Source organism: Vulpes vulpes, chromosome 1 (genome assembly GCF_048418805.1).
Source record: "Vulpes vulpes isolate BD-2025 chromosome 1, VulVul3, whole genome shotgun sequence".
Taxonomy (NCBI): Eukaryota; Metazoa; Chordata; class Mammalia; order Carnivora; family Canidae; genus Vulpes; species Vulpes vulpes.
The window spans coordinates 3,421,475-3,436,860 of NC_132780.1; the positions used below are offsets into that span (position 1 = coordinate 3,421,475).

Sequence of the window (15,386 nt, forward strand, 5' to 3'; positions counted from 1 at the left end):
TGACCCCAGCTGACCTGGGAGATAGCTGTACTCCGCACACTCTCTGGGGCTTGGGAACTCCTGGCACCTCCTGTTTAAATAAGATCTGGTCCTTTCGCATCTCTTTCAGGTGAGTTGGTCCTGCCAGGTGCCTCCACTGGGGGAGAAGCCTGGTTAGCCCAGGTCAGCAACAGGTGTACGCATGCTTGGCAGCTGTGTCTCCCTCAGGACTGGAAGTCCACACTCTTCTCTCCGACTCTCCTGCCTGAGACCTGGAGCCAATGATGTCACCTGACCTTGTGAGATCTATAACAGACTTGTAAAGCTGGACGCGTTTGTGAGCATCGTTTCCCAAAAACCTAGCCCCACACGCGTCGTACTCTCTTAAAACTGGTGCCATTTTTTTTGCCATCTCGTTGGCTCCCCTGACTAGCAAATTAATACCTTTGGACATGGGCTTACTTTTTTTTTTATTCCCCACAATCAAGATATTGAGGAATTCACCTATAAAACCACGTAAGCCTGACTTTTAATGATCTTACTCTAGCTGTGCTTCCTTTGATTTTTAAGGACTCTTCATTTCTCTTATTTGTTGGCTTGTTCAAGTGTCAGAGAGAGATTCCTGAGATAGTAATGACAGCCACCCCTCCCTGAGTGCTTCCCGGGTGCCCTTTATTTCACATAGAGTGGCCCCATCTAATGGTCTCATTTTTTTTTTTTTTTTAGGTGAGAAAAACTGAGGCGTCCAGGTGTTCCAAATTCAGAGAACTCCTGGGTGCCCCAACAGCATCAACACGCGCGGGTTAGAGCCCCCGTCCAGGGGGGCTGCAGTCTGGTGACCCGGGTGGCCAGTGACAGTCGGGGGGGACCTGCCACCTAAGGGCCAGGTGGGAGGAAATCTGGGGCCGAAGCAGGAGGTGGGGGGCGGGGAGGGGGTGTCCCCAGCTCTGCATTGGCGGCCTGCGCGCGGCTTCCGGACCCCTGGGGCCTCCAGGTGGGGCGGGGGGCGGGGGGCGGGGCGGGGGAGCCCGCGGGGGGGGGGGCGGCGGCCACGTGACCCGGGCCCCGCCCCGCCCCCGCCGCGCGCGCCCCGCCCCGCCCCGCCCCTGCGCAGGGAGGCCGGCGGTTGCCCGGGCCGTTGGCGGGGCCTTCTGGAAGGCTCGAGGCGCGCGCGGTGGCCGAGCCCGGGGGCGCGGACGGGCGGGCCTGCGGGGCCCCGACGGCGGGATCGGCCGGCACCCGGCCTTCGAGGGAGCGGCGGCCCGGAGGCCCGGCGGGGGCGCGGGAAGATGCTCGAGGTGCTGGTGCTGAAGGTGAGCGGGCGCCCCGCCCCGCCCCGCCCCGTCCGGTCCCCGCGCGGGGGCCGCCCCGGGCTCGGGCCTCCCGGCTCCCGGCTCCCGGCTCCCGGCTCCCGGCTCCCGGCCCCCGGCCCCCGGCCCGCGGGTGGGCTGCCGCGTGCGCCCCGCCCCGCCTGCGCATCCTCGACGCGCCCTTCCGCCCCGGCGCGCCCGCGTATGGCCTGGGACACGGGCTGCAAAGGCACTCGTGGCCCCGGGCCCCGAAACTCCTCCGGTGCCCCCCCCGCCCCCCGGCCCGGGACTTGGGGGCCGCCCGACGGCTCCTCCCCGGCGCGCGCTCCTCGGCCGCGGCGCAACCACCGCTCCACGCGCGCCCGGCCCGGCCGCCCCCGGCCTCTGGGGGCCCCTCCCCGCGCCTGCGCCCCCGCTCCTGCGCCCCCGCTCCGGTGATGCTCCGGCCCCGGTGATGCCCGGCCCCTGGGGCTCCGGTGATGCTCGGTACCCCCCCCCACTCCGGTGATGCCCGCTCCCCTGGGGCTCCGGTGATGCTCGGTACCCCCCGGGCTCCGGTGATGCTCGGGCCCCGGTGATGCCCGGCCCCCGGGCTCCGGTGATGCTCGGTACCCGCCCCCCCGCCCCGCTCCGGTGATGCCCGCTCCCCTGGGGCTCCGGTGATGCTCGGGCCCCGGTGATGCCCGGCCCCCGGGCTCCGGTGATGCTCGGTACCCGCCCCCCCGCCCCGCTCCGGTGATGCCCGCCCCCCTGGGGCTCCGGTGATGCTCGGGCCCCGGTGATGCTCGGGCCCCGGTGATGCCCGGCCCCCGGGCTCCGGTGATGCTCGGTACCCCCCCCCCCCGCCCCGCTCCGGTGATGCCCGCTCCCCTGGGGCTCCGGTGATGCTCGGTACCCCCCGGGCTCCGGTGATGCTCGGTACCCGCCCCCCCGCCCCGCTCCGGTGATGCCCGCCCCCCTGGGGCTCCGGTGATGCTTGGGCCCCGGTGATGCTCGGGCCCCGGTGATGCCCGGCCCCCGGGCTCCGGTGATGCTCGGTACCCCCCCCCCCCGCCCCGCTCCGGTGATGCCCGCTCCCCTGGGGCTCCGGTGATGCTCGGTCCCGGCCGGGTGGAGGGAGGTGGGACCTGCCCGCAGCTGCAGTTTCGTGTCTCAGGTAAGACGGTGGAGACTTACCTGCATCTCAGGTGAGATGGGGGGAGACTGAGGCATACTGTGTTCACAAGGTGACTTGGAGGGAGGAGTTTAGATACCAGAGAAAAGGGCTGGCTTTCAGTCTCTTGGAAAAGGAAATCTAAACCATTTTTTTTTTTTTTTTTTGAATCATGCTTCTTTGGGCAGAGGAGAGGAACGTGGCAAATGATGGGATTTTGAAAAACCATCAACTTTCTCTCTCTTGTTTTAGGGCTTAGGTAGGTGATTTATATGAGGAGAGATCACGAACATTTGAAGCATCTGATTCTCAAAGAGGATTCATTCCAAAACTTTTAGGGGTTTCAGATCCAATTAGCAGGCCCCTCTCCATCGCCAGTCCTAAATAGGCATCTCCAGTTTCTCCTTTGGAAAGACAGGGCTCTTCTGGGGTCACGGATCCTACCACGTGCAAAATCCCCTGGGACAGAATTTTTGGCAAGGGGAAGGGGGTGTTGCTTTCTCCCTGCCTCAGACTGGGGAAGCGACCCCTGTCTTGGATACTTTTCTCTACCCTGTACCCTGTCAGCTCTGGTCTGCCCACACCTCCAGTTCTTACCTGTTCACCCCCAGCAGAGTTTCTGTGCAATATGGGAGTAGTTCGCATCATTAGAAATTATTTTTAAATTTTTAAAAGTTAACAGTTTATATTTGTTGTAAGAGATTTTAGAAATAAAAACATAACTAGCATTGCAAGGCTGTTAGGGTGAGTCTAGTGAAGAAAAGGTGTTGATTAAAAATATGTATTAAAGCAGTGCAGCAACATGCCACGGTCGGGAGTGCAGTGAGACGGGTGGGGGGGGGGATGGTGTACGTGGGCTTGTTCTCCCAGCAGGGCTGCAGGAGAAAAGGATTAGCCGTGGCATCTGATAAGAAAGGTGATCGGACTGGAAAAGCCCCAGGGCCTTTGGTCTAACAGTCAAGCTGTGTTCCAGCCAACTACCTTTCTGGACAGCGAGGCGTGGACCCTTCAAGTGGACAGCTTGTGCCAGGAGGGGTGGCAGGAGCTAAGCAAACACGGGTGACACGGGTGAAATTCTGAAAGCTGCAGGCTGTGGTAAAACAGCTGTTCTCTGACTCACATGAACGATTTCAGTGCTGTCCGTGGAATCCACAAACAGCATCTCAGGAGTGGTTTTCCTACCAAAGGAGGCCGCGTTGAGATTGAAAGTCCAAGGACCTCTCCTGTCAACATGACTATAAGTGGCCAAGGCTTACTGTTGGGTTTGGAATTGTCACGGCATTTTAAAAATTAACATCTTAATTTTTACAATCGACCTTGGCAAATGTGTTCGACTAAAATATCTGGAGTTATTATGGAAATACCATACACTAAGGGGAATTGAACAGAAATTAAAAATTAGATGATGCTATAAATCACACTTGGACGCACATATTACCGAATATGGGGAATGAGACGCTCACGACATAATTACTCAGGGAAGTGAAAGTAAAAGGAAATAACAAATAACGTAGGAAACAACATAGAAAGGGTAGATCAATCATTCCTGAGAAATAATAAAGAACACGTCTAATTCAATTAAACCCTATTAATGATGTGAAATACTTAGTTCTCTTGCCAGATAAATGATTCTGCTTTTGCTTGAATGAAATTTAAGTATTTGAGTTTGGATGTTAGGGGTAAAGGAGAAGAAAGTGGACCAAAATTTGATATAGATGATATTTTTCTAATGGAAATACAACAGACACATAAGGGGGGAAAATGTGTAAGGCTGGTGTTTACAATGTGGGCAGTGTTGCTTTCTAGACTTGGCTGGAAGCAGCCAGTGTCAGAGCTGGGGTGGCACCGTACCCTAGTGAGCCCACCCCTCCCAGGAAAGCATGTGTTCCCAGCTGGTAAAACTGAACCCGGCCTACAGTGCTGAGGCTTTACAGGCTGGGGTTTTTTTTAAAGAAAAAAAAGACAGATAAATTCTGGAAACTTCAAAGGATCTGTGATGCCTTAAAAATTTGTTTAAGCATTTTTCTCCAACTTGATATTTTGAAGATTTTCAAATATAAAAACAAGTTACAAAAACCATATTGAGAAGAACCATATGTTCTCTACCCAAATTATTAACAATTTGTTGGTTTGCATATTTCTTTATAAATAGATATATAGAGAATTATTTGCTTTTTTGCTGAACCACTTGAGAATTAGTTGAGAACCCTAGGTCCTTACACATGTATTTCCTGAGAAAAAAGACCTAACATCATCATTCTGTAATTATCCCACTTGAGAAATTTAACATTGATCCGATACCATGACACGTGGTTTATGTTCAAATTTCTCCAGTTGTCCCAATAATATATTCTAGAGTTTGTTTTCTCTACTCCAAGATCCAGTAAAAAATTGTATGTTGTGTTTAGTTGTCATGGCTTCTTGGTCTCCCTTAATTTAGGTCAGTTCCCTGGCTTTTTTGTGTCACTGAAATTTATGAAGGACAAGGGAAGTCGCTTAGCAAAATATCACTCAATTCGGATTTGTCTGTTTCTTCATGTTTATGTTTAGGTCAGGCATTTTTAGTAAAAATACTGCATGGGCGATATCCCATCAGAGGACAAGCAGCCCTTTAAAAAATAATTCCTTGTGATTAAAAATAATTTAAAATGTAGCTTTTTATTAGGAATTATTCTAGACATACAAAGAAGTATAAAAGATACAATCACAAACACCTGGACATCCGCCACTTAGCCTTGTCCAATCTTTTGACATTTTGCCATGTTTACTTCACATCTTTTTTTTTTTTTTTTAAGATTGTATTTATTTTAGAGAGAGCAGGTGCACTGGTGAGTGGGGAGAGGGGCAGAGGTAGAGCATCTCAAGCAGACTTCCCGCTCTGAGAGCAGAGCCTGTGGTGGGACTCGATCTCACCCCCCTGACGTCATGACCTGAGCCAAAACCAAGAGTCTGATGCTTCACTGAGTGAGTCCCCCCTCCAGGGACCCTTCTTTTTTTTAAACTCATAAACTAGTTTTTAAATTGAGGTATGATTTACATATGGTAAAATTCTTTTTCATGTAGAATTCTGTGACATTTTGAAAGATGCGTACAGTCCTGTAACCACCACCATAGTCCAAGCAGAGAGCAGTTCCATCACCCCTCCGTGACCTTGTGTTCCTTCATGGCCCTTTCTTTGCTGCACTCTACGTCCTGTGCAACCATTGGTCTTTACCCTATTAGTTTTGCCTTTTCCAGGATGTTGTAAAAATGGAAACGTGGGATCCCTGGGTGGCGCAGCGGTTTAGCGCCTGCCCTTGGCCCAGGGCACGATCCTGGAGACCCAGGATTGAATCCCACATCGGGCTCCCGGTGTATGGAGCCTGCTTCTCCCTCTGCCTGTGTCTCTGCCTCTCTCTCTCTCTCTCTATGACTATCATAAATTTAAAAAAAAATGGAAACGTGCAGGTGGAATCATGGAGTAGGAGGTAGCCTTGGGAGACGCCTGGGTGGCTCAATGGTTGAGCGTCTGCCTTTGGCTTGGGGTGTGATCCTGAGGTCCTGGGATCGAGTCCCACATCGGGCTCCCTGCAGGGAGCCTGCTTCCTCCTCTACCTATGTTTCTTTCTCTCTCTCTGTTTCTCTCGTGAATAAATAAACTTAAAAAAAAAAAAAAGAGGTAGCCTTGGAATCTGGCTACTCGGAGCATTTACGTTTGAGACCTGCCTGAATGGTTGCATGAATCATAATGTCCTCCTTTTTACCCCTGGGTACTTGTCCACTGTGTGAATGTGCAGCAATTTGTAAAGTCACCAGCCGCAGGCCTTGTGAGTTGAGTTTATGTTTGAGATTATAAATAAAGCTCCTACAACTTGTTCATGCAGGTTTTTGTGTGAACGTAAGGTCAGCCTCAAGGATAAACGGTAGCTTCTGTGTTAGCTGTCTAATAAGTTCATGAGAAAATTGTGTCCAGGAACTGTACCATTACGGGGTCCCATCCGCGGTGTGGGAGAGCTCCAGCTGCAGGGCGCCCGGCTGGCTCAGTCCCTGCATTCTTGATCTTGAGGTTGTGAGTTTGAGCCCCGTTCTGGGTGTAGAAATTACTTAAAATGTTAAAAAAAAAAATGGGGTAACTGGGTGACGGGCACTGAGGAGGGCTCTTGGTGGGGTGAGCACTGGGTGTTACACTCTACTTTGCAAATTGAACTTCAATAAAAACAAATGAAAAAAAATCTTTAAAAAAAAAGCTCTAGTGGCTCTGCATTCTCACCAGCACATGAGATGGTCAGTTTATAGATTTCAGCCATTCTGGTGATGTTTAGTTTACCGTATGGTGGTCTCTCGCTGTGGTTTGAATGGCGTTTTCTTTCTTTTTTAAAAAAAAAAAAATTTTATTTATTAATGAGAGACACAGAGAGGCAGAGACACAGGCAGAGGGAGAAGCAGGCCCACACAGGGAGCCTGATGTGGGACTCGATCCCGGGACTCCAGGATCACACCCTGGGCTGAAGGCGGCGCTAAACTGCTGAGCCATCCAGGCCACCCTGAATGTGCATTTTCTAATGGCAGATGATATGTTGATCATTTTTCCAGGTGCTTGTGTGGGACCCAGGAAATTTAACAAAAGTCCCCTACCCCTGGACAAGCAGAGCAGGACTGATTCCATTTTGTGCTACACCCGCCACCTCCCCTATGACCCCCACATGACCTGCTTATTGCTTAAGGCGCTGCCCCACCCTAGTCGAGCCGCTGGGCACACCCTAATCGGAAATCAGCTCATAACAATGTAACCCTGCTTTGTGCCCCCCAAAACTGGGCGCCGATTCTGACCAAAGTAATAGGCCAGCTCAAGTGGATCCTATAGGGTAAGGTGGAATTCAATCGGTGCAACTTTCTGCGTATCCCATGGGCCACTGGCCCCTATAAAGCTGCTACCCCTCTTAGTCTCGGGGTCCAAGTCCCTGCTCCACTGCGTAGGGTGCACTTGGACCCAAGCTCGACCTTGTAAATAAACCCTCGTGTGTTTGCATCGGTGTCGGCTCCTCGGTGGTTTCTGGGATTCGCAATCGTGGGCACAAATACTTGTTTGCCATCCTTCCATCTTTTCAGGTCAAGTGTCTATTTGCATCTGTCTGGTTCTCTAACTGGGTCATTTTCTTGTTGAGTATTTAGAGTTTACTGTGGATGAAGCTCTTTGTTGGATGTGATTGCAAATATTTTCTTCCAGTTTGCGACTTTTCTTTCTCATGACAATGTGCTTTCCATTGAGCAGAAGTTTTGAATTCGGAGTAAGTCCAATTTATCAATTTTTGCTTCTACAAATTACACTTTTGGTGTTATAGCTAAAGTCTTAACCCACAGTCTCAAAGATTTCCCCCATGTATTCTTTTAGAAATTTTATGGTTTTGTGTTTTACATTTAGATATAGGATCCATCTGAGTTATTTATTTTTTTTTTAAGATTTTATTTATTTGGGATCCCTGGGTGGCGCAGCGGTTTGGCGCCTGCCTTTGGCCCGGGGCGCGATCCTGGAGTCCCGGGATCGAATCCCACGTCAGGCTCCCGGTGCATGGAGCCTGCTTCTCCCTCTGCCTATGTCTCTGCCTGTGTGTGTGTGTGTGTGTGTGTGTGTGTGTGTGACTATCATAAATAAATTTAAAAAAGAGATTTTATTTATTTGAGAGAGCACGAGCAGAGGGGAGCAGCACAAGGAGAAGGAGAAGCAGACTCCTGGCTGAGCAGGGAGCCTGACACGGGGCTCCATCCCACTACCCAGGATCATGACCTGAACCAAAGTCAGACACTTAATTGACTGAGCCACCCTGGAGCCCCCATTTGAGTTAATTTTTGTAGCTGGTGCGAAGAATGGATCAAAGCTCATTTTTGTGCATATGGATAACTAATTGTTCCAGTACCATTTGTTAAAAAAACTACCCTTTCTCCACCGAATTGCTTTTGTGCCTTTATTGAGAATCAGTTGACGATGTATGTGTGGGTCTGTTTCTGTGCTGTTGGTTTATGTGTCTGTGCTTTCTCCAGTATCACACTGTTCAGTCTTCCAACTGTGTTGTTCTTTTTCAGAATTATTTGAGCCATTCTAGTTCCTTGCCTTTCCAATGAGAATTTCACAGTGAGTTCATTGATTTCTCAATTCCTGCTGGAATTGAGTTGCGTTTGTAGATCATTGTGGGGAAAATTAACATCTCAACAATCCATGAACACAGTATATTGGCATAAAGGTCTTCCTTGATCTATTTGATCAGTTTGTGTACCTGTGAACACACACAAATCTTGCATATGTTTTGTTGGATTCAGTCCTGAGTAAGCCTGTTTTTTACTGCTGTTGAAAAAGGTACTATTTTTTAAATTTAAATTTCCAGTTTTCATTGCTAAATATAGATGTGCAGTTGAATATATGACTTTGTACGCGGGAACCTTGTTAGAGCCGCTTACTAGTTCTAATATATTTTTGATAGATTCCTTAGGGTTTTCCATTGAGATAACTGTGGATAGAGACACTTCTCTTTCTTCATTTCTAGTCTTGCTGACCTTTTCCTTATCTTGTGATACCCACTAGGGCCTCCAGTATGATGTTGAATAGGAGTAGTGAGCACACCACTAGTAAAATTTTGTTTTGTATGTTTTACTTTTGTAGTTCTGGAATTTTCTAAAGTTTTTTTTTTTTTTTTTTAATTCTCCTCTTAAGTAATGAACTCACTCACTATAACTGTCTTATCCTTAAGTTGTTCCAATGTATTTCTAACGGTTGCTCTGAAGTCCTTGCCTGTTCATGTCAACTTCTGGGCAGCCTGGGGTTCCCTTGTACTGGCTGCTTTGGTCGTTGGCCACATATCCCATTTTCATCTCTTTATGTGTCTAGTAACTGCCACTCTGGATGTTGCAGGTATGGTCAAGAGTGTTGACTTGTACCTAAGTCACTCGCTCTGACCACCCTCCAGGAGGCCCAGTTCATACTCTTCAAGCCCCCCTTGGCTTTTGCCCTTGGGGGTAGAGCACATCTTCTTTGCCCAGCAGCGTGGTCTTGAATTCTCAGGCTTGGCACGTCGGGTTTCTGCGGAGAGCCCTCGCTGCTGGCTGAGCCTCCTTAACTTGGCAGGATTCCTGCTGCAAACTCTTTCCCAGTGATGGTGCCAGAGACCAACAAAGGCAGACACCAGTGAAAGGCTTAGCTGCAGGCAGTTAGGGGCGGGAGCTGGGGCAGGACAGAGGTGGCTGAGCATTTTGGGGGGAGACTGAGGAAGAGGAAAGGAGGGGCTCTGCTAGCCAAGGAAGTGGCTGCCTCCCTGGTGGTTATAGGTCCCAGCCAACGCTGGCAGGTCCTTGAGACTTACTCCTGGGTACTGGGAGATGCACACCTGACTCAAAGGGACGGGGAGGATTGGCACCTGTAAGCCTTTGTGAGGAGGTGCTCACAGGAAGGGAGGCTGAGGGTCGGTCAGGAGCTGGCCAGGACGGGCAGCTCCCGGCCGCTGTGAGCCTCCCCACGCAGGCATCTTAGAGGGGCCAGGGTGCAGAGGGGTGGGGACGGGACGTGCTGGGAGAGAGGTGGCACTTCTCACGGGCAGCACTAACACTCTGTAGTGTTTCTGTCCACCTCCTGGTGATTACTTTGCCCCAGGCTGCTGGGGCCTCCCCTGTGCCATGCAGGCTTGCCAGGGACTTGGCTCTCCCCATCGCGGCTCTTTCAGAACTTCTCCCCTAAACTTAAAGCTGCTTTTGTAGCCCCCAGACTCCCTTCTCTGGTTCCTCAAGTCACACACACTGTGGCTTTCTGGTGGAGTTACAGCCCTTCCTCCTCTACCGGGAGGAGTATACTCCTGGCAAAGCGTCCAGTCCCTGCGGTTCTCTTCAGTGCCTTCATAGTTGTTTTGTATTTTTTTCTCTGTTTATCATAGTTCCTTGCAGGTGGGTGAGTCCCTGCAGAGGAAAAGGACTCTGTGACCTGGAATCAGCATGGCCCGCTATTCCTTTTTTTCCAGCTATTTATTATTAAAAAATACTCGAATATTTAGGAAGAATACTAAAGTGAACACCTGTATCCCTGCCACCAGGTACCTAGGATCCCAAGTCTTGGGATGTCATTGCTTTTAGGCCCTTTCAGTAGGCAGAGTTAGGAAATAAATACACTTGGAAAGTCACGAATTCCTATTGATGCTTTCAAGTCAAATTTAACTTTTTATTTTACATCTGTGTCTTCTAACAATGAAAATCTTGGTTTCTAATGACACTGATCTACAAGGTGCATTCAAAGAAGTCTTTCATCCTCGTCCCTTCTATTCCTGGCTTCGTGTTGGCAATGACTTGTGTTTGTTTTGGTTTATCTGCCGTCATTTTCTTTAATATGAACAGAATATATGTGTATTCATATTTCCTTCTCTTTCTTACAAAAGACATAGCATATTGCAAAAATGGAACCTTGCTTTTGTATTTTGTTATGAATATTTAATTAATTTGCAAAAGAGCACAAACAGGGGCAGTGGCAGGCAGAGGGAGAGAAGCAGGTTCCCTGATGAGCAGGACTCGATCCCAGGACCTCAGGATCATGACCTGAGCTGAAGGCAGATGCTTAACCCCCTGAGCCACCCAGGTACCTGTTACGGATATTTAAAAAATACAAGATATGGAGGGCATTGAGGTCTGCTTTTTAAGTCACAGCACATAATTAAAATTTACTGACATGTTGTTGGTTATGTGTTATTTTTTTTAATTTTTTACAAGTTTTAGAATTTTATCTTTGCATCTTTTACCTTTTTTCCAGCTTAACTGAAATGTAATTGGCATTAATCTTACGAGTTTAAGGTGTACAGTGTGATGATTTGTTCTATATCAGAGGTATTTTATCTTTTACCTTCGGTCTATTTAGGACAGAGGTACTCATCTAGAATTTGTTAAATCACTTAAGTTAGTAACAGTTATCCATGTCTCTAAGGTTTATTATTTTATGGTTCTGCTTTTAAACCATGCATTGTTTTGTCTTTTAAAAATTTTACAGATTGAAGATCCAGGATGCTTCTGGGTTATTATAAAAGGATGTAGTCCCTTTTTAGATCATGAAGTTGATTATCAAAAACTGAATAGTGCCATGAATGACTTCTATAATAGCATGTGCCAAGATATAGAAATAAAACCGTTAATGTTGGAAGAAGGGCAGGTATGTATCTGAATGTACTTTAAGCACTGTGTCTTTCATTGCTACTTAAAATGCACACTCTTCTGGCAATAAAAGCTTGTATAGTATTTTAATTATTTATAAGCATTGCCTTGTGCGAGGTTCAGGCTGGTTTTGGGAAGCAGAGGTTATACAATATACAAGATTCATGGGGGGCAGCAGGAGATGGAGTGTCCTCCAAGTTCAAGCATCCGGGCTGGGAACCAGAGGGTTATTCTAGAGCTATCACAGGTGTGGGGGCCTCAGCCAAGAGGGCTTGAGGGTTTTCGGGCTAGGGCCAGTACCTCCCTTGTGCTGCCTGAGACTTTGGCCAACTCATGCTTGTTTATTTTCCTTCTCGCATCATCGCCCTTTCTTCCTTTCTTGCAACCTTTGCTCGCGAGCCCATTGTCTGATTCTCTCTGCCCATCAGTCACTTTTCAGAAGAGTTTGAGTTTTTCTACTGAAAAGAGGTTTATAATTTTTAAGCTATGAGAAAAATGAGAAATTACTTGAATTCGGTCCCCCTTTTAAGAAAATCATCATTAATAACATTTCTTATTCTTTTCCATACCATTAACTTGTTGGCCAAAGTCATGAGCAGCAAAAAGGCTTCGCTGGTGCAGTACGACTCATACTGGAAAGGTAGAAGCATTGCTTGAGTGTTTCCCTTACTGACATAGAGGTTCGTGCCCAGCTGTCTATACGGGTGTCCAGGGGTCTGTGTTGTTTTTCTCTCTTCCTCTTCATTTTTTAATAAATATTTTGTTTATTCATGAGAGAGACACAGAGGCAGAGACACAGGTAGAGGGAGAAGCAGGCTCCCTGTGGGGAACCTGATGCAGGTAGGACTTGATCCCAGGACCCCAGGATCACACCCTGAGCCAAAGGCAGATGCTCAACCGCTGAGCCACCCAGGCGTCCCTCTTCCTCTTCATTTTTAAAGTACTACGTTGAACTCATGGCTTTTAATATATCCGTGCACTGTAATCATTGTTCTTGATACTTAAATGACCCCACGTTGGGTTGGTGGAAGCCCCATAAGCCCCCAGTTCAAGGCTGGCTGGCTGCGTGAACTACTTATTACCTGTTTGCACCATTCCTACAGGTTGCTTTGACTTAAGCGTTAAACAGAGACACCCTCCCTCCTTTGGCACGATTTCTCTCGAGTGCTGGACTCTGCGATTCTGTGCGGCCCCCTGGAGCCCACCCGCTGCGAAACGGCAGCTGCACGTGTCCGGCTTCGGGCCTGGAGCGCAGCCGGCTCACCTCCTCCTGCCGGACGCAGCTCTCTCCCCGGGGGCCCTCTCGAGCCTGCGGGCAGCGTCTGGCTTGCCTGCCGGGGTCGCAGTCGAGTCCTGTGGCCTGGCCGTCCGCCGGGACCTCAGGACCCAGGCGGCTGTCCCTCCTGCAGGGCAGCGTCCCTGGAGCGGGGCCGCGGGCGGGCGCTCGTTTCTTGAGTCGCGGAGCGGCAGTTGCTGGAGACTGGGTGCAGCGCCTGGGACGCGGCGGGCAGCCACGTCGTCCCCGAGCTGGGGCTCAGCTGCGACAGCAGGCCCACCTGCTGCAGTAACAGCCCTGCTGTGGGACTCGGGGGGCCGAGCCTGGGGCACGGGTTCGCAGGGGTCTGGCAACCTGCTTGGCGATTGTTTCTTTTTTTTCTTTTCAAGATTTTATTTATTTATTCATCAGAGACACAGAGAGGCAGAGACACAGGCAGAGGGAGAAGCGGGTTCCTCGCAGGGAGCCCGACGCAGGACTCGATCCCGGGTCTCCAGGATCAGGGCCTGAGCCGAAGGCAGAGGCTCAGCCGCCCAGCCACGCAGGCGTCCCATTGTTTCTAAGCTGCGTTTTCTGCTTGAAGAAGGCAAAGCAACACGTTTTCCTTCTTTTACTTTCAAAAACTTGTCCTTAGTTAAGGAGTCAGACCAACCGTAGTGGGGGAGCCACCGGTGGGCCTCGGGGTTCCCATGCCCCGTTCGCCGCCCAGCAGTGGGCAGCGTGGGCAGCCCGGCCTCCTGCCACACCTTCCTCTTCCCGGAGGCGCAGTGTGGGCTGAGATGCTTTGGGGGTGCCTCTTGGTGCTCCCTGCGCCCGGAGGTCTTACCGCTGAGGGTTCTTCGTTGTAGGTCTGCGTGGTGTATTGTCAGGAGCTGAAGTGCTGGTGCAGGGCCGTTATCAAGTCGATCGTGTCTTCGGCAGACCATTACCTGGCGGAGTGTTTCCTCGTGGATTTTGCCAAGTACATCCCGGTGAAATCTAAAAAGTACGTACGGGCTGCTTTTGCCGTAGGCCCTTTACGGAGACGACGGTCAGTTTTAAAGGAGAGTGTCCGTTTACACAGTGAGAGGATAGAGGTCGTGGAACTGGAATGTTTTTAGTTTCCCGTGGGGAAGGCTTGCAGATTGCGGCTCTCCGTGCAGCCGGTGTGGGAGCAGGTGCTCACAGGGAGGACTCGGCCCTCCAGCTGGGCCCTCCCTCCACCTTCCTGCCTGGACGGGCCAGGTGCTCACCCCCACCGGGGCTCCCCTCTCAGCGCATTCCTGGGATGCAGTGGGTCCTGCCAGAGGCTCAGCTGCGGGGAAGATGCCACTGGAGGCGGAAAGTCGTCTCATCCCCCCAGGAGGGGTGTGTGTGGGTGCAGCCTCAGGTGGCGGGGAGTGGAGCACCCTTGGGGCACTCCTGAGGGTGTGACCTGCAGCTCCAGAAGGTGGGAGACGGTTCAGGAGGAGCCCTCCTCGGCTCCAGGACCACCCTTTAACAGTTGATCACAAAACACTGGCCACGAGTCAGCCTTTGTGTTTGTGGTCAATTTTTTCCTACTTTCCCATCCTAGCGTAAGTGGTTATCAATTTAATAGTTAACGTGAGGCCCCTCCTTCCAAAAGAGCGATACCGGACAGACCTGAGTTGCATTAAGAGTAAAGAATTTCAAAAAAAAAAAAAAAAAGAGTAAAGAATTTCATGGCAGAAAGGCTTCTCAGACATTGGGAATTTGCAGATATTTAAGAAAAAAAAGGTAGAGGCCTATTCTAGCTTGTGATTCTGCACCTTTATAACCGTAATTGTTACAAAAGTAAAGGTTGTGTTTGTTTGGAAAGATTTTTAGTATTTGGAGTTTGAGGCAAGAGAAGCCCGTGATTAACTAGTGTGCAGGGAGGCCTCGAGGGGCAGGTAGGACGGCCACCGTTTTCTGAACGGTGGAGACGAGGCCGTGAGGCTGCCCGTACGGGGCATCCAGGACTGCTTCTGTCAAAACGGTGTGTCCAAGTGGTCCGTCGGCCTGAAGAAAGGAAATAAAGGTGCCGAGCAACGTATCTATCAAATCTCAGCCCCTCTTTTGTGCAGAATTGGTGAATACTAATTATAAAAACATATGCTCAAAAAACACAGCCAACAGCCGCTCATTTACAAAAACTGTGATTCAGGTTGTGTATTAAGATTGAAAGTTTATATTCCCCAAATGAATGAGAACATATAATGTTTGTCCTTCTCCGATTGACTCATTTCACTCAGCATCATACCCTCCAGTTCCATCCACATCGAAGCAAATGGTGGGTATTTGTCCTTTCTAATGGCTGAGGAATATCCCATTGTATACATAGACCACAGCTTCTCTATCCATCATCTTTCGATGGACACCGAGGCTCCTTCCACAGTGTGGCTATTGTGGACATTGCTGCTAGAAACATCGGGGTGCAGGTGTCCCGGCGTTTCACTGCATCTGTATCTTTGGGGTAAATCCCCAACAGTGCAATTGCTGGGTCGTAGGGCAGGTCTATTTCTAAATCTTTGAG

The 15,386-nt window shown here is 49.9% G+C and overlaps 1 protein-coding gene across 7 annotated transcripts in view; it reads left to right on the forward strand.

The window, feature by feature from the left end:
* The first annotated feature begins 1,049 nt into the window (after positions 1-1,049).
* The window catches only part of TDRD12 (tudor domain containing 12), a 70,292-nt gene continuing 55,955 nt past the window's right edge, over positions 1,050-15,386 (forward strand). For 4 of the 7 annotated variants that reach the window (XM_072749881.1, XM_072749883.1, XM_072749903.1 and 1 more), the window contains exons 1-3: positions 1,147-1,292; positions 11,435-11,593; positions 13,720-13,856. In XM_072749881.1, coding sequence (XP_072605982.1) covers positions 1,269-1,292; positions 11,435-11,593; positions 13,720-13,856 — 320 coding nt within the window. In that variant the 5' untranslated portion in view covers positions 1,147-1,268. Of the gene's footprint in view, positions 1,293-2,375; positions 2,446-11,434; positions 11,594-13,719; positions 13,857-15,386 lie in introns of those variants that run through there. The other 3 variants (XM_072749906.1, XM_072749887.1, XM_072749895.1) reach the window with 3 other exon arrangements.